Raw genomic sequence first — 26,512 nt, 5'->3', positions numbered from 1 at the left:
TCGATATATCGCACCAGATCGATGTATCGTTACACCCCTAACATCCACTAGCATTCATAAGGAGAGAACATACATTGGGAATTGATGAAGAGGAACATGAGTTCATCTGACAGGGCTGAGTGGGTACTGGCTTTACCCTGCAGAGATCTGAGGATCAGTTAACCATAGTCCTCAGAAATCCACCAGAGTTTAACATTACAACACAAAGAAAGAGGAAGGGGACGGACATCCGGACGAAAATTAGGGTCATCCGGCGGATCTTCTGGTGGCACCCGAAACATCCCATGAATGAATTGTCGTTGATATAGACTAGGCGCATTCAGACCATTAATAGCACTACAGCAACAACTCATTCATTTCAATGAGAGCACTACAGTATGTTGCCGCTGAGGTAGAAGCTGTGGGAAAACATGCAAGGTAGTTCGAGTTCAAGTTTAAAAAAAGTTTTTCTATACAGTGAAAACTCACGGTACCTGAGAATATAAATGACACATAAGTACCTCTAATGTTTGTTGTTATGTTGGTCCGAGTTTGTGATTTCTGCAGGACGGGACTATGAGTAACTGTCTAACTTCCTCTCTTTTTTTTCTTTCAGAACACAATTGTCAAAACTGGGGTAAGTACTATGAGGCAGAGATTCTCACAAGTCTTTGAACTAGAGGTCAAGTCTCAAGTCTCTGAGCTAGAGTCTGCATATATTTTGCATTAAGCACTTCTTTTGTATAGGCGTTGTTGTATGAAGTTTTTAAAGCCAAAGCTTACAATGAATGGCATAGCAGCAGCAGGTGCGATCAACATTTTTGTTGTCCTTTCTCATGTGTGGCCGCGCCGGCAGATACGTTATGTATTACGTGTTATGTAGGTAGGTTATGGGTTACGCAGGGAGGGGAATAACATTAATCAGACGTTTCCTAGACATAAAGATTGTTCACGAGTCCCGCATCTCGAGTCCGAGTCGAGTCTGAAGTCATTGTCAGTGCGACTTAAATGCGACTCGAGTCCGAGTCTTGAACTCGAGTCCCCATCTCTGCTATTGGGTGTTTCAAGTCCCACTCCAGACACATTTAAAGTTTGTAAAAAATACTCTGTTGTATGTAAATATACTGTATTTTGTTTAACATGGTTTACCCACATAAAGAAAAGGGTCTGGAAGCACATCTACTCTTTGTTCCTCATTGAGAAATACTGGATCTGGCCTTGCCCACCACTGCTGCTTGGGCCAGGTTGAGACTCGTTCAGTGACTACAGACCGTTTGAAGAACAGCATGCTTTCAAGATGGCTAGAAACATCGGAGGGATTCAGACATGGCCTACATGTTTAAGCCTCACGCCGGGTTGACACAGGAGGCGCCAAGATGGCCGTCTCGCGACTGCAATTATAGTTTCAGCGTCCTGTCTGAAGCCGGTGTCTGCAGTGTTCCCAACTCTTTGCCAATGAAAGTAGCTAGTACTAGTTCCAAAGTGCAACTTAGTTGTTTAGTGGTTATATTGGCTGGAGAGGAGAGGGGAGAGAGACCCTGTGCTGTTGGCAGAAGAGCCGTGGACTGTGATTACTCTGAGCAGCATGCATGGAAATCACTTACAATATAATATATCTGGCTTTTGCCCTGATACTCTGAAGTTGCTAAATATGTTGCAAGTCGTCTTTAAAAAAAAATTAAGTCGCAAAGAGGGTTTGAAAAGTCGTTAAATCTAGGGAGAAAGTTGCCAAGTTGGCAACACTAGGCATCAGTCATACCCAGACTCAGATGAGGAGTCTGGTTTGCACTAAAATCGGCGAATAGCAGACGTATCTGAATGGTAAGTGGAGTTAGCATTTTTTATTTGTGTGTGTTAGCTTGTATAACTGGCAGTGGCTGACAGCTACGATGACAGTGTATTTTCCCTCTCTGGTACTGACGGTGCGCTCTGTGCTGGAGGTTTCAGGTTTCTTTGCTGGCTTTTGCCTGTTAGTCAGCGATTGGTTTACGGATTAGTGACGCACAGTACTAGTGCACAGACATCTCCCCCTTCAGGAGAAAAATATGAAAACACATCTCCAATGACAAACTTTGCACAGATACAAGTCACTACTAGTATATGGTCAGACATTTTAGGCGAAAAATACATTTTTGAGCTAGTATTATACCATGTTACTCACATGATTATTATTATTATTGTTATTATTATCATTTAAAACAGTGTTGTATTGTGATACTGTGTGCATGAAACACATTCAAAGTACAAAAAAAGACCAAAACCAGACAAAATAATTTTGTTAACACAAAACAGAAGCCGCCATTTTTTCTTCTTACTATTTCACCTTCTTTCTTCTTGCTTTGTATCTAAAGCACATTGTTGATAGTTTTGTTTATGTATTTGTCTTTTCCCCCTTTATTACAGTGCCCTCAGCCAAAGAGCTGTCTGTGTGAGAGGGGGGAGAGGGGTCACCCTGGAAGCCCGGTGAGTGTATATGTACTATGTTATAGTATGCTCATTCATCTTTATGTACTAACATCTACTGTATAACACAAGCTGTGTTCCATCATTCATCAATCACTGCATTTTATACCAAACTACTACCTGAAATGACAGACACACACACACACACACACACACACACACACACACACACACACACACACACACACACACACAGACAGACAGACAGAGACACAGACAGACAGACAGACAGACACACAGACAGACAGACAGAGACACAGACAGACAGACAGACACACAGACAGACAGACAGAGACACAGACAGACAGACAGAGACACAGACAGACAGACAGACAGACACACAGACAGACACACAGACAGACACACACACACACACACACACACACACACACACACAGACAGACACAAAGACAGAGACACAGACAGACAGACAGACAGAGACACAGACAGACAGACAGACAGACAGACAGACAGACACACAGACAGACAGACAGAGACACAGACAGACAGACAGACAGACAGACAGACAGACAGACAGACAGACACACAGACAGACAGACAGAGACACAGACAGACAGACAGACACACAGACAGACAGACAGACACACAGACAGACACACAGACAGACACACAGACAGACACACACACACACACACACACACACACACACACACACACACACACACACACACAGACACAAAGACAGAGACACAGACAGACAGACAGACAGAGACACAGACAGACAGACAGACACACAGACAGACAGACAGACAGAGACACAGACAGACACACAGACAGACACACACACACACACACACACACACACACACACACACAGACAGACAGACAGAGACACAGACAGACAGACAGACAGAGACACAGACAGACAGACACAGACAGACAGACAGAGACTCAGACAGACAGACACAGACAGACAGACAGACATAAATAAGATCAGAAAGTTCTATGGAGAACAGAGCAGAGCAAACAAACTATAGGTGTGAAAACACCCTAAAATGTAACCATCATTCTTTTTTTGGTGGTGCCTTTTATATTCAATTCAATACTAAATTTGTTCAAAGCAGCTGAAATGCAGAACTGAGTACATTTTAATATCTGTTTATTTATCGCAAGAAATATCGTTATTGCGATATTCAGCAGTGCTATCGCATATTTTCCTCATATCGTGCAGCCCTATTGGCTACGCTCGAAATCAACCATATTGAGAAAAAGCTAGTAAGTGGACCTTGAGGTAGTTTTTTTGTTTAGTCGAACTGTGTGGACATCCCTACAGCCCTAGTAACATCTTCAATGGACCCTGAATATCTGTAGTAAATTTCATTGACGATCTTGCTAGCAGTTGCTTTGCACCAAAGTGTTAGACAGGTTGACAGAGCGACTGGCCCGTCTCACCATCACTGAGCCGTGCCGCTAGCTGCCGAGCTCACTTCCTCCGCCACACAGAGCCCAGTAAGCCTCACACAGTGGCTTGTTATCCCTGGATGGCCAGCAGGTGCATCTGGCCTGCATTCAAAACACTGCCGGGGGAAAAAATGTGAAAGAGCAGGAAATGTTTCCCACAACGCAAGTGTAGCAGGTGGTGCAGGGGCCCGCTGAAAGGGCTGTTTTCACTGGTGGAGAGGCCCTCGGAAAGAAGCAAAGGTCAAAGACGGAAGATTAAACACGGGCAAACACACCGGCTGAGAAGATCTGAGAACCTGCTGCACTGAGGTGGACCTTTATGTTGGACAGGGGTTACAGACAGGTCGCACCGAGAATGCCCCATCTCACCTTTGCCTAAAAACACACAGAGTCCAAACTGAACAAGGGGCCCAAATATTCTCATTGGGCATAATCTCTCGCTTTTCTTTCATGTAGGGGAAACCAGGCGAGCTGGGCTCTGACGGAGCTCCAGGTCCAAAGGGATCTCGTGTAAGTCTCTTATTGTCTTCATAATCCAGCGCTGGTTACAGAAAGAATCCATGAAGTGTCGTTTGATGTGTTGTGTTTTGTCTGGGCTCGGTCACTGTAGGGGGAACCGGGCATTAACGGACGTCCAGGAATGGAGGGCCTTGAGGTAATCTTCAAATGTTTTTCCCAACCTTCTCTTGCCTGGGTCAAGCTGTAAATCGGAGTATGGTATTCTGTTTATAATCTCTATTATCTCCATGCTATTATCTAAGAATGGAGGGAGCTCCAAATGGATTCTATTGGCCCTTTCTTAACAGAGTTTGACCATTAAAACACTGTACTGTTAAATAGGGGTGTGAATCTTCACTGGTCTCACGTATTCAATTCGATTACGATTATCCTGTCAACGATTCGATATGATTCTATTTCTCGATGCATCACGATGCGCCACTTTCTCAAATGTATTATATATTGCTACACATGGTTTTCATCAACAAATTCAAGCAGTCAGATATACAGTATCTGAACTCCCCTTTTTATTGTATCTGCTCTTAAAAAAACACTTCCTGAATGTAGCGGAGTCTGAACACAGCAGACAACAGACAAAAGGCAGAAACTAAAAAAAGCAGCAAACGGAACATCAACAAGTAACATCAGCAGGCAACAATCGATTACGGTCTGTTACTGCATTGATGCAGAATCGCCCACGTCCGCATCGCGATGCATCGATGGAATGATTCATTTCAACACCCCTACTGTTAAATACTGCAGTCTAGAGGCGAGGTCAACGGAGAATCCATTTGCTGCGGAACATCAGCTCTTTTGGTGTGTGTAGATGGATCCTGTGGACTGTTCACCTGTCTTATATTGAGAGCTTGTTGACGTTTTCATTCATCTGTTGGTTTAACGGTTGATCTGTGAAGGTCAGAAACTGCCTGAATAATATCATTAAAGTCTGCTCCAAAATCATTGGAGCCCATCAGAGTGACTTAAACTCTTTCTGGGAAAAAAGTGTATTCTCCAAAAGGCGAAAACGTATTATTAATCATGACCATATTTTGTCCAGTGAGTTTACACTAATGCCTTCAGGACGGCGCTTTCTGCCTGTTTAAAATTGGTGGATTGCAATTAGTTTTTGTATGTGCAATACACTCAGCACTTTATCCATTTATCAGTTCTTATTTCAAATATTTTTGTTGTTCTGGATCTCACACTTTTCCATATGCCTTGCTATTGTGCTCCCTCTGTCATTGATGACTGGCAGTATGAATGTGTATGTATGTATCGGTGGACTGTTGAAACTGAATTTTCCTTCGGGGATAAATATTTAAGTATTTAAATTATTCAGACAGATTTCACCTTTGTCTTTCATTTTCAGGTTGTCTCTTTCAAACTTAGTGTAACATTTTGGGAAATACACTTATTCGCTTTCTTCCCAAGAACGAGATGAGAAGATTAAGATTAATCTACAGGAGCCAAGAGGCAATTAGCCTAGCCTAGCTTAGCATAACGACTGGAAGCAGGGGGGAAAAGCTCGCTAGGTTTGGCCCTTCCAAAGTTCCAGAATACACCTAGCACACTCTTCCGTCCGAGACACAGCAAGAATGTATGCCACTATGTCTGTCTAGTCTGACATAGTGACTGTTGTGAAAGACAAAAAAAATGAGTAGTCTGATCCTGGCATAAAGTTTACTAATTATCACATTGCATCTCTTCTGTTTAAACAAGTATACACAACCTGAAGTGTAAATGTGCTGGAACTATTTTGTGTACAAGGTTACAAGATTCAAGGTCATTTTACAACACAGGGTGGCACAATGAAATATAAGCGGTAGCCCCTTCACTCCACACACACACACACACACATAGAACATTCAAATGTTGAAATTAGAATAGGATAGAATGAAAGTTGATCCATTTTCCCAGTATTTGTGTGCAGCGCAGATTGCCAGATACAGTCGGTCAGCACAGGTTTTTGTAAGTTAAATGTCTCTGTACAGGCGCAATGGGACTCCTGGCTGGCAACCTCACTGTGATGACAGGTCACTGTGCCCAGCTGTTTCACCCAAGAAATGAACTTTGGACAGCTGGTTTCCCCTTGCTTCCAGTCTTTATGCTAAGCTAGGCTAATCCCGTCCTGATGACGCACAGACATGAGAGAGGAACACGTTTTTATCTGTCTATCTAGAACAATAAGTGTATTTCCTGAAATGTTGACTAACTAACATCATCGGTAAATATAACTTAATAAACCATCCCTACAGAAAAAACACAGTTTGTTTCCTGTAAGGGATGTGCAGATATTATATGGGCTAAATCCATTTTTGTAATATATAAAACTGTACTACAATTAGCAAAAATGTTCTTGACATCTATGAAATCTCCCATCCCATTAAGTAGAGTTGTGTTGGTTGGCTGACTTTCTTAAACAGAAGCATGATGGTTGGTGGACAGCCAACTGATATACTGAACTGATATCAAAGTTGAATGAAAATGTCGCCTTCTCTAGGGTCAGCCTGGCAGCAAAGGGGAAAAGGTATGTTTTATCATTATTTTTGATATAATACGTTTTGAAAATACAATTTCTATTCATGATGCTTCACCACTGCCGAATACAGGTAAAGAAAATGTGTCTTAACTGTTTCGATGCATGTTTAGAGGGCTCTGTGATCCTACACACACAGACAGTTTGAATACTACAAAGCGGGCAGACTTTATGAGCAGTGTCAGACAGTCAGACTGGGCTCAGTGTCCAGATTAGAAAGATGTTGGCTCTGAGCTACACTCACCTGGACCTGTAAGAAGTGTTTATAGTGTACATATTACCGTTATTACTCTCTTCTTATTGTTTCTATTTCCTATTTTATTCTTTGTGTGTTTTTCTATCCTATTTATATTTGATGTGTATTGTTTTGTGCTGTGCTACATTGAGCTGATGTGACAAGTTAATGTCCCCATTGTGGTATCAATACAGTCTCTCTTATCTTATCGGGTTGTATTTTCTAGGGAGAACAGGGTGAATGTGGTGCCCCTGGTAAAAAGGGAGAACAGGTAGGTGCTATTATTTATTTATTTATTTAATCAACATGTTTTTCTGTTGCTTGTAAATGTAGTGATGCTATGTTGATGTCTTTCCTTAGGGTGCCGAGGGAGCTCCTGGCCCCAGAGGCCCCAGAGGAGAGCAGGTGAAGTGTTTTATTTATTTTTATTCTGATCCCATTAACCAATAGTCTTTGTACATCATACACAGAGCCTCAGATAATTGTTTCACATTCGATTGGTCTTAGCTCAGACGTCTTCCCTCTCATCTGATGCTTTGTGATCATTGTGAACATTTCTTGGTAACCAATCACATTAACACACAGTACTTCACAAATATGGATCTACAGTCACAGAGTATATGAGATAGATTGAAATCATAAATTCCAATTACTTATAATAGACAAGAAGTAAATCTTGATCATCCTATTAGACTTATGACAGAAGGTTGCATAGTTTTGGCACCTCAGCAGCCTGGCTGAGCTAACATTCACGTGGCGGGCATTAAAGGTAAGAATGGAAAGAGAACTGCAGTTCAGTTGTTTCGCACTGTAACCACCATGTTCTGTTTTTATTGTTACTTTTTATTTTCTATTTTATTTTATTTTGAACTTTGGACAGAGCCAGGCTAGCTGTAGCCTCCTGCTTCCATTATTTATGCTAAGCTGGCATAACCACATCCTGGCTCCAGCTCTGGACTTTACACACAGACATGAGATTGATATGGATCTTCTCATCTCACTCTCAGAAAGAGTGAAAAAGGGCATTTGCCAAAATGTCATCTAACCTTTTAAGAAATGGCCAACAATGTGTGTCGTTCACATTCATTCAAAGTAGTAGACTAGAATCTCAGGGTCATTTATTGTTTGAGTAGGCGTTATGTAGGTGTTCATGTTTATGTTTGATATTACCATCATGCAGTACACCAATGGAACAGAGACATGTTTTCATTTAAAAATTGAGGAGACTCTATGCGTATGAGTCTTCATACCTGAATGGGTGTGTGGTCAAATTGAAAGATTCCTGTGTCCCCCCACATCCGCGCTGAAACAATCAGCGCTGCAGTGAAAGCCACACACTCCGAGTCCATCTCCTGCTCTGCACTTGTGGAATGTGAGCTGTGGATTAGGTCTTATCCCCCTCCTAATGTAGCCTTTCCAAAGCGGGGAATCCAAGCTCGAAATGTTTGGTTGTAGTCTTTGAGCAGACGTTGTCCCAGAGGATTAGGATTTGAGCACATGTTATTAATTCGCCCTCTTCTTAAATGCTTGTTGCCCCCTCTAGCATCGGTAGAACAACAGCGGCCATCGTCAGCGTGCCATTCGGTTTCACGTCCTTCTGATCTGTCTGTCTCCATATTCCCATGAAATGTACCTACCCACACTGTCAAAAAGTGTATTCACAAACCTGGAATACCAAAGTATACACCATCACAGTCTCAGTATGAGACCACCGGACTCAGTGTAATTTAAATCTTATATAAGTTCACAACTTTAAATTATGAAATTATCTCAATTTAAAGAAACAACTGTTTTTTTTTTGCAAGTTTTGGCCAATTGACTATTTTCTATTTTCCATTCCATTTTCTAAAAGCATGCTTTTGCCTGGAGCTACAGTACAGAAGCTCAGTTTAGCCCCTCAATACAGTATGGGATTATCATAGAAGGGGTCTAGTTTGAAGAGTCCAGTGGCTTACAGTCTGGAGCCTATACTTCACCACCAGCGTGTAACTGGTGGCCTCTACGTTGTATTGTGTATTGTATGTGTTGGTTGTTATTGCAAATATCGTGGCATTAGGATCTCTTCGGCGTTGATCCCCAAAGAGTTTGTTCAATTTGACACATATTTGAAGCACACATGATCGGATTTATGACTTCACAAAATCCTCCCAATGTGTGATAAATGACCCCTCGTGGCTTAAAAGATTAACAAATTGGCTATCTGATTGAAGCCCTGACAGTTTTGTTTGGTTACTTGTCGAATTTCTGTGATTTGTAACATTTGAGGACAGAATGTGTGTCAGAGAGCTTCCGTGTGGAGCAGACATTCACACTCCGGTCACACTCCTCTCAGCTTCCAGCAGAGGGCAGTCACAGCTCACCAACCACAGACACACGCTGGCTTCCCAATGTTTCACATGTCAAATATATCACTCATGGGGCGACCTCTAGCTCAGCCGGTAGAGTGTGCGCCCCATGTAGGCTGAGTCCTTGGCAGCATCCCGCGTTCGAATCCGACCTGCGGCCCTTTGCTGTGTCTCATCCCCTCTCTCTCTTCCCCCTTTCCTGTCTATCTTCACCAGGGCTGTCAAACATAACTTAACTAAGGGCCACACTGGAAATGAGAATCACAATAAGGGCCAGACGTGTAGTTTATTGAACAGAAAAAGTCAAATATCTTTGTATTATTGTCTCATATAGCTTTCTCCCATACAGTTTGGTTGACATAAAACCCTTCATAGAATTTAGCAAATCATGAAAAACAAAGCAGGCTACCACACAGCCAACTCACACCAACCTGTTTCACAGCCTGAATATGTAAACTCTCTGGTTGTGTGGGAATTTCTGAGGCTCAAAGTCGGCAAATTTGCCAAAATCTGCTTTGAGTGTCACATAATTACAGTGTGAAAAACAGTTTACTGACTTCTTTGGTGGGCTGCACAACATTTTCTGTAAACCTAAATTGATATGCGGGCCGGATCAAAATTTGCGAGGGGGCCGGATTTGGTCCGCGGGCCTTGAGTTTGACACGTGATCTACACTATCTAATAGGGCTGTCGAATTTTATTTATTAATATTTACGATATTACACAGGCTTATGGATGGCCAATGCCACTATCAGCATGTGGTTGTTGTTACACGTTCTGTCCACTAGAGGGACTACTAACATTACAAAACTAACTTTTGAAAACAGGTGAGCGCTTTCTTATTAACAATCAAACAGCGGGACAAAATGAATGACTTTCATTTGTCAACTTTAATGTACCTTGGCTCAAGCTCGTGAATAAAATATTTAAATCCAGACCCCTGCGTGATGTTGATCGTCTCATATCTTTACATTTGAACCGTGTCAGTTTGTCCGTTATGGCCTAGCGGACAGCTGGTAAGCCCCGTGATGAGGAGACAGGTTATGGCCTAGCTTGTCAGGGGGTAACGTTGTCAGGTGTGCCCTCAGGTCGCTCCCCGCCATTTCTGATAGTATTGTGATGATGATACTGTGTGGATGTATGTATTAAGGGAACGTGTACGATTGTGATACGATTCAAAAACTTTATTGTTCATCAGACTAGACAAAAGCATTTAATTTCCACATGCGTGTAGGCCAAGGCCATGAGAAAGGCAAGATTGCATATAAAACATATAAAAAATTCATGAAAAAAGCAATATTCGAATAGTAATTTTAGCATTCGAATAGTATTGATTTTTTTTAATATTCAAATTATATTGGAATTTCGGAATTCGTTACAACAGCCCTATAAAAAAATAAATATATACACATATATATATATATATATATATATATATATATATATATATATTTTTTTTATTATTTTTTTTTATTTTGTTTTTATTTTTATTTTTCTTATTAGATTTTCCATATCTAGTCTGTCTCCAGGTTTTGGAAAGTACTACTGCATGTGTGAAAGAAGTTATATAAAGCCTTTTGCCCTCCAATAAATTATCTTAACTGATGTCACTTGAGTCAGTGTCAGTTGCCTCTGAAGCCTACAAGTTTATACATTTGGGGGTGGGGAGAAAGGATTGAGCTTCCCCAAAACCTCTGTAGCCCTGCTCATCTCTGCTGCAGGCTACATTAGCCGCTACTAGCAGAACGCACCTGAATCTCCGACCCAACTGTCGGATGTCTGGCTGTGCTATGCCTATATATAACTGTTAACCTTAGCCTAACCCCAACCATTTAATCCTAATAATATGACTATGTACACTTGGGTGGTGCTGTTGAAGATACTCTCAGTAATCACAACAGTAACCTAACCCTAACCCTAACCCTGCTGTCGTAGCCAGTGGGAAGCCAGTGAGGGATCTGTGTATCAGTGAGACACACACTTCCCAGAGAGTTGGCAGTGACAAGAAGGGGGAACTGAAAAAGAAAAACCCACAGCTCTTACATTACCTTTTATTTGAACCCTCCGATAAAGGCAAAGATTGTCAAATACGCTCAATGTCACGATTTGTGTATCTCAAACCAAAAGATACCAGCAATATCAACTAGTTCTTCAAATTTAGTTTATGTTTTGAATTCCTTTCATGTTATTTATAGAATCATATGTATTTACTTGCCCTTTCCTGTTTTGTTCCTATCTCAGGGAGCCAGAGGAGCAACTGGAGACCAGGGTCCAGAGGGGGCACCTGGATCTAAAGTAAGAACACTGACAGTCATGTTTCTGTATGTATTTCATATATATATATATGTTTGTAAGTGTCTTTTTCCGCCCCGTAAAAGGGTGACCGAGGACTGAGGGGAGCATCTGGACCTCCAGGAGATAATGGCATTGGGTTCCCTGGTCCCAAGGTACATTTAGGTTTGGTTTAGCCAATGTGTGTCTTGTATACTTTAGTTTATCTCTAATCTGTAAACTTGATTTTGACAGGGTGACAAGGGGAACCATGGAAGACCAGGTCCTCCTGGACCAATGGGTATGGGTGAACCAGGGACACCAGTGAGTTGACAAAACTAAAGCCCCTTGCAGTGGGCAAGGTTACAATCGGCCCTAGGGGGTCCTAAGAGTCACTGCAGGGGGGCCTCCGAATTATTAATTTTTAGAAAGTTTTTTTCAAAAACTAAAATGTCTTAACATAAATCATAGTATTAGCAAATATAAATCAGCCTATTTGTGAAAATAAACCCACTGATGATAGTCTTACTGGCCTACAGGTTTAGGTAGTCACTAAGACCATCCACAGATGCAGTTAATACTAAGTAACACTGTGCCACATGTATGTTTAACATTAAAAAATGATTAATAAAACCATGCCAACTATTTTAATAGCTTAGTATTCCATGCACTAAAAAGATATGTATAAAGGCTTTGGCTGCCCTACATGTTATTGTAGGCCCAGTTTAATATGCAACTTCATTTTATACAATATATGTAGTAGGGGGTCCCTGATCTGTCTGTCTTTAAGTTAAGGGGTCCTTGGCTTAAAAAACGTAGAAGCCCCCTGCTTTAGAGGCAATTTGGTCGGTGCCTAAAAAGTATTATAAAGTGTGGTGGTGATGGCACAGTGGATATGACACATGCCTTTGGTGTGGGAGATCTGGGATTGATTCCCACTGCGATACATCAACCAATGTGTCCCTGAGCAAGACACTTAACCCCTAGTTGCTCCAGAGGCATGCAACCTTTGATATATAGCAATTGTAAGTCGCTTTGGATAAAAGTAATGTAATGTAATAATTGAATTTGGTGCCCTGTCCTCTGGACTTATTGTCCTCTCAGCCACAAATTCTGTCCGTCTTTCTGCAAGCGACGCTCGGACATCGTTCCAAATAAGTGGGCACCCAGTTTGAAAGAGAGACTGAATAAGTAACCAATATAAAAAAGAAGTAACCTCCATAACATTTTCACTGGCCTCCATGCTGCTTTCTACTTTTACTGAGCCTGTTTTCCAGCGCGTTTGTGACATTGAACGTGACACACCAGAACGTGTCTTTTGGCAATGGGAAAGGTGTCTATCACCTATTTCTAGTGGGCATGTTAAAAACCCTGCATGTACACACTAGTTTTGATGTATAAAGGAAAAACACATTATGTGGCTCTTTGTTCATTCTCTCAGACTCTCATGATGAACTGAACCTTTTTGAAAGAATAAATACTTTAAAGACTTGGTTGAATGAAGCTTTATTTCAGATCTCACCTAGGTATTATAATTTCTACCACAGCTGGCAGCAGTGACATTATCTCAAAAGCTGTCTTCATGGCTAGATCTGGGGGTTTGGGTTGAACTGACCCTTTAAACCACATAAGTTACTGTTGGCAGTGCAGCTTTTTTTACAGCAACTTTGTATTATTGTTTTGCGTGAATTAGTGCTTCCAGTTTACAATTATAATGTCATATCTGTTAATGCAACATTTGATGTTTCTCTTTGTGTTGCTGAGTTTAGGGTCCAGCAGGGCCACCAGGGATGCAAGGATCGCCGGGGTTTTCGGGTGAGGGTCTCACAGGGCCCAAGGTAAGTTCCAGGACAAGCTGGCTCACTACAACTAGCATGTGTCATTTTATCCATCCTTTATTTAAGATCGTCTGCATGCACGGGGATATACATTTCCAAAAACAATGACAAAGTTCTTATAATATATATAAATATAATTGTCTCTTTCAGTCAAATTTTAAAAATATGTATTAATGTATTACTTTTTTAAACAAATTAAAGTTTTTAATTCATTCCAGGATACATGTTTTAGTTATATCACTGTTATGTGACCCAGATAATGTAATAACACAAATACACAGTCTGTGAGGTAAACTGCGCCTCTTTATCATAAAACATGTTCTCTAACAGTGTCCCCCCCCTTGTCATTTTTGTTGCTATGAACGTGTATAGGATCAAGTGCCAACAACTAACAATTTAAATAATAATAAAAATATATAGTCTGACCAATAATCACTTAGGGTTAGGGTTAGGGTTATAATTACAATTTGGCATATCTAAACAAAATCAACAATTACCAGCCATACGTCTAAAGACCTTAGCTAATGTTAGCAGTTCATTGCGGTTCAACAAAGAAACCTTGATTATTTAACAAAAATTGACAATTAGACAATTATGTTATAATTGTTACAGGCCTAGATATGTCATTATTATAATCACTCAGATTATAGGTGTATGATTTGAGTCTTAATATGCCAATATGATTTATTCTCTATGATAATATAATTACTGTTCTCCTAATCCTCCCCATGTGTTTCTTGCAGGGCGACCGGGGGTATGAGGGTCCCAAAGGCAGCCGTGGACCTCCAGGAGTCGGCTACAAAGGTGATAAGGTACGGTTAAACACGGTTGGGATCCCAGACACGCGTATGGTAAAAACCCTGTGATGCTGTGACGGATGACCTGTCTGACCTGTATCCTGTCTGGCCCTCAGGGGAACACTGGAGCCCCCGGGCTGCCAGGCTTGGTGGGCTTTCCAGGGGCAGGCATGCAAGGAGATAAGGCAAGGCCAATAAACATGTTAGGAATCTGCTCCCCCTAATTATCCTTTCATTTGTGTAGCTATATTTTGAATTGTAATGTTTCCCTCTGTCTTTAGGGGGACCACGGGCCAGCTGGGCCTTCTGGTCCCAGAGGACCTCCTGGACTGGGTATAGTTGGACCAAAGGTTAGTAGCAGTTTTTTTCATTTCATGTGTATATGAATAGGGACAGATGCTTCGACATAGACATTTGTGCCCAATGTACAGCATCACAGCTTTTATGGCTATTGCTAATTTCCAATGCCCGTCCCTAGAAGGGCTTTTTACCAACATGAAACATTAGGTGCTTTCCGACCGGATAGTACTTGTACTTTTTAGAGGAAAAGTACACAGAACTACTCTCCCCCCAAATCTTTTTTTTCCGTTTGCATTCCCACTGGCCCAGTGGCCATAGGGACTGGTAGGAGGGGTAAGGGAGGGACGTAAGCACTGCAACGGTCTTTATAGCATCTTCACTAGACCTTAGCGCCACATACAACAACAACAAATGATGCTAATACTTGTGCACTTTTCCTATATTAAATGCACGTCCATTCTCGTAGTAATTAACGTAATGTTTTGCTCAACACAGACGGGGCTTTATTATACTGGAACAGACCCCGCCTCTGCCTGCATGCGCTGTGGACGTGTGTGTGTGTGACGGCCGGCGAGCCGCAGGACACGCTTGTGGAGTTTAACTCCAAAAGACAGTTAACCACAGTGTGGTGGAAGTTTCTGTTCAGCGAGGGAGGAATTTGGGTGAAGAAGAGACCTTGTTGAAACAAAATAAAGACAGGCTGCAAACTGGATTAAAGTTTAGGTATTCGGTGGAAGGGTTTAATTATTTTCTCGAGAGAACAATCAAACAGTGACAAGAACAGCAATTCACAATGAACAATGAACAGAGTTACAAAGTGACAGCCGATCTGTGCCTCGTAACATATGCCATCTCCTTATATCCCATTTTCACAGCAGAAAACACGACCATGTTTGGAAAACATTCTAATCTTGAACACTGCTGTCTAAAACTGTCCCTGTACATCTGTCTAGTGCGTCAAAAAAGTCCTTCAATAGGAGTCGGGAATCTATCTCGTCTACAGATTGGTTCAGGCTCCAACCTTAGGTTTTGGACAAACTGACCTTTGCATATCTCTACAGACGCCTGTGCGTCGTTGCCATCTGCTTGTAGTAGAGAATACACAGGGTCATACCCTTTTTCAGCTATCTTTAAACTGGAGGACTGTTTCAAGAAATATCTTTAGGAGACACATGTTTCAGAGGCATATTTAAGGATCTACTTATAATTAAAATTTACTCAATAGATGAACAATCATGGTTAAGAAAATCATGGTCTATGTAATTTTTCCATTACAACAGGTTCCCGTTAATCTTATGATGGACATGTGTTGTGATATTTAAGCAAACGAACCGTCAACGGCGAAATAAAAGCCTCTTATTTACGAGGCGGTCTGAGAGACCTCCAGCTCACAGCGGGGTGTCTGAGCAGGACTGGCCGAGCGACGAGCTAGCGGCCGGGGCAGGCGCCTGCTGGCTGTCGCCTCACTTCATGGAGCTTCTCAACTCCGAAAACTTTGAAGCAAATTGTCAATTTGGCATCAATTTTCGCAAGACTGCCTATATTCTAAATCTAAACAGTTAATTTCTCGCCTAAAACGTTGTCAGAAGTGAATTTAATGATGAATAAGATGGTGAAAATTGTTTAAAATGTCCTGTTGTTGGTTGTAGGGCGTGACTTATAAGTTCGACCAATCAAGTACACCTAGGAAAAGGGAAAAGACCCTGCTCTGGAGTAGGAGCTAAAAAAAGTACGCTACTGCGGCCAGTGGAACTTAAAAATCCCCAAATTTTTCCTGTCGGAACACGACAAAAAAAAGTGTTTTAGGAACGTTTAGTTCTAAGAACTGCAAAAATCCCTCCGGTCGGAAAGCCCCTAGTGCCACATTAAAATACATAAAGCACATAAACATACAAAGCACATCCATTTTTTTTGGGGGCACAAGTTGCTCAGTTGACTCTGACTCGTTTGAGTTATCCTCCATTATGCTTTCTATTCAGCTGACTGGTCCGGGGAAGACACATGACTATACACACGGTAGAATGTTTTAAGGAGAAAGTAGGCCTATCAACAGGAATAAATTATCAAAATTATTGTCATGGGAAAAATATAATATAATCAACTAGAAAATGCATTTCCTGCAGAAAATGCGTGGGAATTCTGAATTGCTAAAGCTAAACTGGATGAATAGCTTAAATCCGTAAGAAGTTGAAGTAGTGATAATAGTTGAAAAAGTTGAAATCGTTTTAATAAGTATGAATTTCATTAAAAAGTTAAAAGCTGACGCCAAACTGAATTGTTGGCTTTAAAAGATGCTATCATTGTGAGTTCTGAATTTATCTATTAAGTATGGAAGACTTACAAATGCTACGAGAAACATATATTAAAATGCAGAAATCAAAAACAATGTTTAAAAAATCTCAAATGGTTTGCACTGCTGAAAAACTTGGAATTTGAAATGTAAAAGTGTCAGTTGGAAGCTGAACTGCATTACCTTAATAAGCTAACAGTCGAAAAGAACATTTCTATAAAAGCTGGAAGCTGAACTGTAATACTGTCAAAAAGTGGAAGTTCCAATAAATTGACTAAAAAAGGCTGAAAGTATAAATACTTTGTATTATTATCAGCCATATCCATTGCGTAGAACAAACAAGCATGACCCTAAAGAGCTGAGTGGTGAATATATTGCCTGAAAAGAAGCAGGATATATACATGGATGAAATCACAAATGACCCTGGAGGTAGGGAGGGAGGGAGAGAGAGACAGAAGGAGGGAGAGAGAGAGAGAGAGAGAGAGAGAGAGAGAGAGAGAGAGAGAGACAGACACAGACAGACAGATAGACACTGTTGTGTTTTCTGTGGAGTTCTGTCATTTGTGAAGTTTTTGTTATTTCTTATTTACATGTTTAATCAAATGTTTACCTTAAACTAGAGCTACAAATGCCGAAAGTAACACTTATGGAGAAACGTTTAGCAGCCCAATAGTGTAATGCCTCTTTAAGAGGGGTGTGCTGTGAGTACATGCGACCGGTGATTACTACGTGAAAAGGAGCGCAAGATTCATTTAGTTTGTAATGACTTTCAACCCGGTGTGCAGCCACTTGGTTTATTACCTGGTTACCCTTTGTGAAAAAGAAAAGAAAAAATAAACAAAGAAATGTGGAATACCAAGTAATATCCTTTTGTACACTGGGTGCCCTTTCCGTGGGGAGAACACGGAACAGTAATAAACCAAGTGCTTGAGAGCGCTTCAAGCTAAGTCTGCCAACGCCCTTGACATTGACCAGTGAAGGTGCACCAAGGGAAGAGGAATAGGCCGAAAAGACCCCTCTGTGTAACAGCGCCTTGGTCGGTTCAGGAAAAGGAAGATGGATTCGGCAGAATTAGAGGCCCTAAAAGGAAAGCGCTCAACAGCACAAAGCTCTTTCAGCAAGAGAGCTAAAAACTGTCCCTCACTGTAGACCTCCTAGAAAAAAGGGTACTTATCGACGAGATCAGAGCACTGGGTGTGGACTTTGGAAAGGTGCACGACACTGGACTCGAATATGTTGAGGCTCTAGGAGAAGTGGAAAGCGAGGAAGAAAAAGCAGCAAAAGAAGCAGCTCGTGTAGAGGAGAAAATGGCGACGTGCCTTGCCACCTATACAGAAACGCTCCGGCTCGCTAAGGAGACGTTATGGTCCAAATTCGCCTATGTCAACCTTAAATTGTACGGCAACGGTGCATAGGAGAAATGTACTGAAGTGGAGAACACTGATGTGAAGGAGTTGCCGGAGGAACACTTTCAAGTCCTGAGAGAGGGCCTGGTGGAGAGAATCAAAATGCTTGAGCAGAAGGTGCTTGAATGGGAAGCTCTTGTCTCTGGAGCCAAGTCAACAGTTTACAAGCAGCAGCTATATAAGTTGGTCAATAGACTGCACGACTGGGTGCGGAGCTGGCAAACGTTGAAGCGGACAAAAGAGGTCGACGGGGGAGAGGAGGTCGAAGATGCAGGTACTGATGAAGAGCATAGCGAGTCCGGTAAAGGGGGCCCACTAGAGCTGGCATGCAGAACCAAATCCCCCAGTGTAACACATGTACCGAGAACCGGAGAACCTGCGCATCCATATGCACCACCACAAAGCATCCCTGGCCTGCATCCCTGGGCGTACGGCTTCAGACCACAGATCAGTCTTGAAAGAACACAACTGCCCAAGTTCTTGGGAGACATGACCGACTACTATCGGTGGAAGGCTGAGTGGGAAGAGCTGGAACAGCTGGGGAATCCACAGAGGACTGCTGGTGTTACTAGGTTCCACCTCCTGGCAAGTCTCGGTGACAGGGTGAAGAAAGACTTGGTTCTGTCCAGCTGCGCATCATGAAATGTTCAGGCGCCTTGACAACCGCTTTGGGAACAAGGCAAAAATCGTCCCTGAAGATATCCGACGAGGTTCAGGGGTCCTACCCTCCCGTAAAGGGAGACAACCCTAGGAAAGAAATTGAGCTGATCCAAGCAGTGGAGCGGGCCCTTAGTAACCTTGTGATCCTGAGAGAAGAAGAGGTTATAAAGAACCGTTGGGTAGCGCAGTCCCTTGAAAGCAAGCTACCAAGCTCTCTGAAGGAGAAATGGATTGCGCTGCGCACAAGACTGAGTCTGTGAATGGGTTTTCGCCACATGACCACTTCGACTGCTTACTGCGCTTCCTGAAGAAGCAGGAGGCAATCCTGGAAGAGCTGGATCAGCTGGAAGCAAGCCCTAGAGAGAAGCTCCTCCTCAGTGAAAGGCCCGGCAGACAATTCAGAAAAAAGGAGTCAAGAAAGCGTTCTCCAAAGCTACCTCAGGCCGAAGAGGTCTCAGTCGAAGCCACGTCTGGGCTTGTGCACTGCCTGTGCTGATGAGACACACGCTGGCAGGCTGTTTGCCTGTAAAGCCTTCAGAGAGATGGATTTCCAGAGGAAAAAGGCCCATCTAAAGACCCATGGGATATGCAATCGGTGCCTGTGTTTCCATCTAAAGGATGGCCATTGCAACCTGAAGTTCCTCTGCAGTAAAATGGACTGCCGCAAAGAAGAGCCTCACCATTACTTGCTCTGCTCCAAGTCCATTGCTCAAGAGAAAGACGCTGGCAGCGAGGTGCTAGAGTACCAAACGGGTGGAGAGAAAAGGCCTCGGGCTGACCAGTAAGCAAGAAGATCTCCTAGCGAAAGTCACTCCAGAACTAAGAGAAGAATTCAGGAAGGCATTTTCTAACAAAGCCTCAACCACGATCTGCACTGTTGGAGGTGGACTGAAAGAGTACCCAGTTATAATGATGTTCCTGGAAGTGACAACTAACTCAGGCCAGCTGATAGGTACTCTTATTGACCTTGCCTCTGACACCAACTATATAACAAAACAACGCTGCCCAGCGCCTTGGACTGATTGGGGGAGCGCATCAACTTAATTGTCCACGGAATAGGAGGGATGAGAACGGCAGTCTCAACCAAGAGGTACTCCCTGAGATACAGTTTAGGTTCCAGCTTTTTCTAACAATGTATTTTAGCTCTTCACTTATTAGTTGGAATGCTGTTCAACACTAACACTAACATTCCACTACAACATTCCCACTAACATTCCACTACAACATTCCCACTAGACCCGTGACTAAACGCCCTTTGATCTCTGTGACAGATCTCTTTGATCAGCTAACCCACCACAGCACCTGCTGTTAATATGGCACACTGCAGCTATTCAGAGACACTGAGATCGAGCTCTCAAATAAAGGCTCGGTCTGCTAAAACGATAAGTGCTATCAGTCAGATGACCTCATCTTGTGCACCACAAGGCCCTTCTGAACGTAATCATATAAAACTCATATGGATAAACTTAAAAATGTGGGCATATCAGTGATTTAAAAAAGTGGTTCACTCTGCATTTTGCTCTGAAATGTGAAGGATCTTTAACAGGGGAGCGAATGGAAGAAGATTTGGAACTGTTGTCATTTGGAAGCTCACCGAGCCAAAAGTATAAGTCATATCGCATAACTGAGCACACTGGCTGACACTAGACAAAAATACCTACGTTTTGATGTATAAATAAGTAAAAGTAAGTAAAAAAGTAAAAGTAAAACCTGTGTGTGAGAGCAGTTTATAGAGCAAGGACAAAGATAATGTTTTCAAAGCTCCACACTCTAATCTGTGACATCACTCACTCTAAGAAGCTACATACACACTCTGTTTAATCGATAACATTTCCTGAAACGCTAAACTTTAACAGCTTTTTCACAAAAACTGTAAAAGATATCAAAACACTGAGCACACCGAATACCTGAATATTTTGTGAACAGTTTAATGTTTGAATCACATCTGTAGGTGAAAGAATGTAGGAGGAGATACATTTTGAAGCAGAAAAGGATTTGAAGCACGCTCTTATTGACTTCAATGTTAAAAAAAAAGTGTTAAAAAGCTTAATATTTAAAAAAGTATAAATAGTAGAAAAAAGGTTGAAGAAGTCATTCTTCACCCATCATTAGCTGAAAGAGCTGAACATTTTAAAAGTTGAATGGTTTTAATAGCTGAATGTATGCAGAAGTTACAGAGAGCCAAAAAACGTACGGAAGAGGGAATAAGAAGTTTATAAAGAACAGGATAACAATAGTGGGAATGCTGCTGAATCAGCATTCTCACTAATAACGGCTTCAGAATTTCGATGTCGATACATTTTCGATTAATCGGCCAGCCCTACCCCCAGGCCATGCCAGCCCACCCCTAGTTGGTAGTAAAGAAGTGACGCTGTGGCGTTTGTATTATCCAAAGGAATGAGTGATGCGTTAAACAGACATTAAGCAGGGCTCGACAGTAATGGTTGCCCTTGGCAACCAGATTGAGTCAATTGGCAACCATTTGGTGGTCTCTGGTTGACCCCTGTGGCAACCACCTGTTCAATATTTGTGTTTTTTTATATATAAAAACAAATCAAAACTTACAAAAATGGAATATGTATTTCAAAAGAAGTCAATATTTTACTTGGTTGTCTCCGTAAAGTTTAAACACTATGTTCGTGCGCACAGCACATTTCAGCTGTTGTGTGACGGCGTTCCACACGCGCGTTTGAAAAGATACAGGCAACGCAATTTTCTGTTAATTTTCTTGTTAAAATCCGATAATAATATGGCACCGGACGAAATAGCAACGCGGATTTCGGTGCCTCATTACTGTGCCACTTAAATGTCTGCGCTGCTCTCTGATGCTCCGAAACCCACGTTAGAGGCAACAGAAACATCGCTGCATGTCACGCTAGTAAACACTAATAACATGTTACACAGCAGGTAACGTTAGCCTACCGTTAGCTACAGTAGTAACTGGATTAAACAAGGCTAAAATGCTGACAGCTAAACGGTGTAGTGTCTGTATTTCACAGTCTGCTGCTAAAGCTATGAGCTAAAAGACAGACTAGCACTGGTCACTGCTTTTGTTGGAAAAACTACACAGTAAATACCCTTTTCTCATCAGTTTTTTTTTTCTTTTAACAGCAATTTACTGTTGAAAGAAGTAATTCTTGTTAAAAGTTGTTGTTACATTTTCAATAATCATTTAAATTCCCCCCTTTTTTGTGTTGATCTGCAAATGTATCTGATCCTTGACTCAAAACAGTGATCCAATCCGGGAGTTTTGTGATCCGTTGCACCCCTATTTGAGAGGGATTGGGAAATTATATTGCAAGCCATTGTCTCATTGTTTTATTATTAAAATGTGTGGTATAGTTACATCAGAAATGAATTGCTCCAAATATAGGCCGTGTAAAACATGGCAACCGTATTGTCAATTTTGGCAACCAAAAGCTGATGCCTGGTTGCCAAGCCGGCAACCACTTTAAAAAGTTAGCGCTGAGTCATGTTAAGTCATTTATACATTCAGCTGACATTCATGAGAGGAGAGGAGAATATACAGTATAATACATGGCTTTAAAGCAACACTGTATCATTTGAAAGAAGAAAAAAGATTCAGTCATTCTTTTACAAATATAAAGTGGAATTCATAAGCAATAAAATGCACTTGATTCTCCAAATGCTTGCTCTTGGGGGGAACTGTTGGGTCTCTGTAAATTATAGAGTATGGTCTAGACCTACTCTATCTGTAAAGTGTCTTGAGATAACTCTTGTTATGATTTGATACTGTAAATAAAATTGAATTGAATTGAATTAAAAAGAACCCTTGTACAAACCAGCAGTCAGATTAACTGAATCACTTTTGAGGTGAAATTGAAATTATAAGTGCATTTAAATGTCTATAATAATCTCTAATTGCACCATACAACTGAGAGCAAGCGTGGTAGGTGAAACCAGGAAGTCAGTCTGCAAACTGTGCTGGATGTGTACAGCTTAGAATCTGGGTAACAGTTTTACCACGGCATGTTATACCAGTTTCATACCTGGATTTCCTCACAGTCTCTGTGATCGTTTTCCCTTCCCTATAAAGCTATGGTGCGTAGTTTCTGACGCCCCCATGAGGAATTCTAAGTAATGACAACAACACTGTCAGCGCATCCACATGATACAAGCCACACAGCTGCTAGTAGCCAAGGAGGACACGGAGGATTAAAAAACATGATGGACTCTTCAGAAGAGCTCATTATCTTCACTCCAGTTTCACCGGATGCCACAATCTTCTGAACATTGTTATACTGAGAAATCCAGAGAGAGTTGTGTGGAGCTGATAGTCTTAATTAGCTTTGTAGCAACTCATTTGGCAATGGCTTAAATGTAACATATGTTCATTAATATCAAAAAGTTTACATTAAAGCTTTAAGATGTAAAATCTTGAAATATTTAGATTTACCCACCAGCTAGGGAGCACTAAAGCATCTTTCTGTTGTTGGTCATCTGATGTGATTTATATGGTTTCCTAGGGTGACCAGGGTTTCCCTGGAGAGCCTGGACCTCAAGGAGAGAGGGGTGTTGGTGAACCAGGACCAAAGGTAGGACAACCCATCTCCCCTTTAAATAAAGCATGTTCAGTGAAAAAGCACAGTGGGACCTAGGAGTTTTGAGTTAATGTGTGGTTTTTCCAGGGGGAGCCTGGGCCCGACGGGGCTGCTGGGATACCTGGCATTCCTGGGGAGGATGGAGCTGTTGGGCCTAAGGTGAGTCAAGCACTGCAGGCCAAAGGTTCACATTTTGTGAACAAGTTGTGTAAGTTATATGGTCCAGTCTGGCTTGAGTGCAGGCCAGATATGGAACATACCCAGTTACCAAACAGTTAGGTAGCCTACTTTCTATATTTTTGAAATGGGTAGTCATAAAAAAGATACAAACAAAACTGTTCCTTTCTGGAAGACAGTGGATCTATGAAATGGGCCCATTATTGTGTAACAAGATGATTATTTGAAATGAAATTATTGTATAGTTTGAATCAGCGTCCAGAGAAACAGAGCAAAAATGACAGATTGAGTGGCCGTAATCATTTGATAACCTGCATAAATTAGCATCAGGACATTTCTCACACCAAACACAGTGAGATAGCTGAGCAAGCTGTAAGGTAGCTAATCCACTTAGGCAGTGGTGGAAGAAGTATTCAGATTCTTTACTTAAGTAAAAATACTCTGTTACAGGAACTAAAGGTCCTGCATTAAAAATGTTACTCAAGTAAAAGTATGTAAGTATCATCATGATAATGTACTTAGAGTATTAAAAGTAAAAGTAGTCATTGCAGAAAAATCCTCACATTTTAGAAAGTGTAAAGGATCCAAACTGTTGTGTGTTTAATGGTCTAATCATTTCAGCTGGACTTGTAGGCCGTTATATTGTTAGGTAGTTTCATTTAGAATAAAACATCAGATTTTATAAACTACATGTCTTTTGTGTGCAGGAAACTTAATGTGTTAATTGCTTCAGCATGATTGACATATCAAGGAAGTCAAGACGCAAAGTCTTGTTGTCTTTAAAGAGTAACTCCCGGCATATCCACACTGAAGGTCCTTCTCGAGTTCCCAGCAGGATGTTGCTCCCTGCTCTGTCTGCACGCACACGCGTCACTAAGCAGTTTCTGTTTCGCTATTTGCACATGTTGGTTTAATGCTGTGATGCGGCTCTGTCTGCTGTTTAATCTAGGGAGAGATGGGGTTGCCAGGTCTGCGAGGCCTAGAGGGAGCGCCGGGCAAAGGCTTCCCGGGAGAAAAGGTAATCCATAATCATTATATTTACAGACTCTACGAGGATATCCTGATTGCTGTTTGTTTAACATGAACAAAGTTGCTTTGTATGAATAGCCCTTGCATTTGGGTTCCTTGAAGGTGCAAGTTGTAATAACTTTAGTAATTGGTTACAGTACATATTTACATATCGGTATTGATAATGTCGTCATTGACTTACGCAAGTACATGTAATGTTGACTTACTGGATCACTGGTTTCCTTTTGAATTCAACATATACCTACCTATTACAGTACCAGACATGCTGGGATGTAAGACGTCACGTGCATGTGTTTTTCCACAGGGGGACAGAGGTGACCGTGGAGCGAGGGGACTTTCAGGGTCTCCAGGCCCCGTTGGACCTGCTGGAGCTAAGGTATGTGAAATACAGGTTACAGCAAAGTACTGTCAGAATAAGGAGAACTACTTTATTAATCCCCTGGGGGGATATACACACCCACATAGGACACGGACACACACACACACACACACACACACACACACACACACACATAGGACCCATGCAGTTGGAGAGTTGTTAGAGTGGGTAAGGACCCAGTAACTGCTAAGATGGTAGAAGCAGAAATCCAAAGCATGACACTGAGCAGACATCAGTAGGTGACATCACAAATGCGTTGTCGTGTTTTTTCGGAAGCCTCCTTCTCGAAGCTGTTTTACTATGTCTAAAAAAAACAGTCGTGGTACATGTTTACTTTGCTTTGATTGTCTTGACACATGCATTTACCTGCTGACAGCATGATGTCATTTATTAATGACCCCTTTGTTTTCAGGGAGAGCCCGGGAGTCCAGGGATGATGGGCCTACCTGGACCGGCCGGCCGTGGCTTACCAGGACCAAAGGTGATGGCACACACACACACACACACACACACACACACACACACACACACGTGTGTTCACGTTACAGCGCTTTAGTTAGTTAGTTTCTTCTATTTTAGGTATATAATACATGGTCTATTGGTGAAGGAGCATTGATCACTTTCGGGGGGGTACATTTTGTCTCCACCGGGGATAAAAATAATTCAGCAGAGGCACCACCACCGTGGTCACATGGTGAGACCAACTTAAAGGTGCCCTGTGGAGTTTTCTTCAGCAACAACAAATCAAAAACAAAGGGCCCTATCTTGCACCCAGACAATAGACCGCGCATACACTTTGCTTCTCTCATCTCACGGACCCAGCAGTTCCCATTTTTGCAAACCATACAAGGAAAAATATGACCTTGTTTTACACAACAGTTCCATGAATCATGGATGTGTTGATGACATAAATGAGGAAATATTAGAGGACTTAAGGAGATGTGATGTTGAACTTCATGTGCCGATGCCACTTAACCCAAATGCCCCAGCAGCAGCAGCACGGGAGAGGAGAGACAGAAGAGCTGCATCGTCTATAGTGAGGTCATCTCGGTCTACATTGCAAAAATGTCACCATGCATTCATAACCTCGTAGGAAAGTATGTTTTTGTGATGTTTCTTTATTTACATTTTGTCAAAAAGAAAAATCAATAGCAAACGTCGGTCTCCTTGGCTGTGAACCGCTCCTGGCGTGCGTCCATGGATGTATTAAGAGCGTGCCCCAGGCCAATCCGCCATTATAATAGCACAGGCACTGGAACAGGCGTGCCTGCTTTTAAAGGGAATGTGAGATAACGCTCTGATTGTTTTTTTGCACGTTACGCCCA

The 26,512-nt window shown here is 41.9% G+C and overlaps 1 protein-coding gene across 1 annotated transcript in view; it reads left to right on the top strand.

The window, feature by feature from the left end:
* Positions 1–26,512, top strand: part of col28a1a (collagen, type XXVIII, alpha 1a) — a 45,173-nt gene that overhangs the window by 4,043 nt on the left and 14,618 nt on the right. Inside the window, exons 3-21 of the mRNA XM_078267102.1 lie at positions 596–616; positions 2,383–2,442; positions 4,321–4,374; positions 4,475–4,519; positions 6,863–6,889; positions 7,360–7,404; positions 7,494–7,538; positions 11,720–11,773; positions 11,857–11,925; positions 12,005–12,073; positions 13,519–13,587; positions 14,331–14,399; positions 14,501–14,569; positions 14,666–14,734; positions 23,528–23,596; positions 23,690–23,761; positions 24,729–24,797; positions 25,113–25,184; positions 25,600–25,668. Of these exons, the coding sequence (XP_078123228.1) occupies positions 596–616; positions 2,383–2,442; positions 4,321–4,374; positions 4,475–4,519; positions 6,863–6,889; positions 7,360–7,404; positions 7,494–7,538; positions 11,720–11,773; positions 11,857–11,925; positions 12,005–12,073; positions 13,519–13,587; positions 14,331–14,399; positions 14,501–14,569; positions 14,666–14,734; positions 23,528–23,596; positions 23,690–23,761; positions 24,729–24,797; positions 25,113–25,184; positions 25,600–25,668 (1,116 nt within the window). The remainder of the gene's footprint in view (positions 1–595; positions 617–2,382; positions 2,443–4,320; positions 4,375–4,474; positions 4,520–6,862; positions 6,890–7,359; positions 7,405–7,493; positions 7,539–11,719; positions 11,774–11,856; positions 11,926–12,004; positions 12,074–13,518; positions 13,588–14,330; positions 14,400–14,500; positions 14,570–14,665; positions 14,735–23,527; positions 23,597–23,689; positions 23,762–24,728; positions 24,798–25,112; positions 25,185–25,599; positions 25,669–26,512) is intronic.

The sequence above is a fragment of the Sander vitreus genome, chromosome 14 (assembly GCF_031162955.1).
Source record: "Sander vitreus isolate 19-12246 chromosome 14, sanVit1, whole genome shotgun sequence".
Taxonomy (NCBI): Eukaryota; Metazoa; Chordata; class Actinopteri; order Perciformes; family Percidae; genus Sander; species Sander vitreus.
The sequence above is the reverse complement of the archived record's forward strand: the minus strand, read 5'-3'. Positions and strand labels throughout refer to the sequence as shown.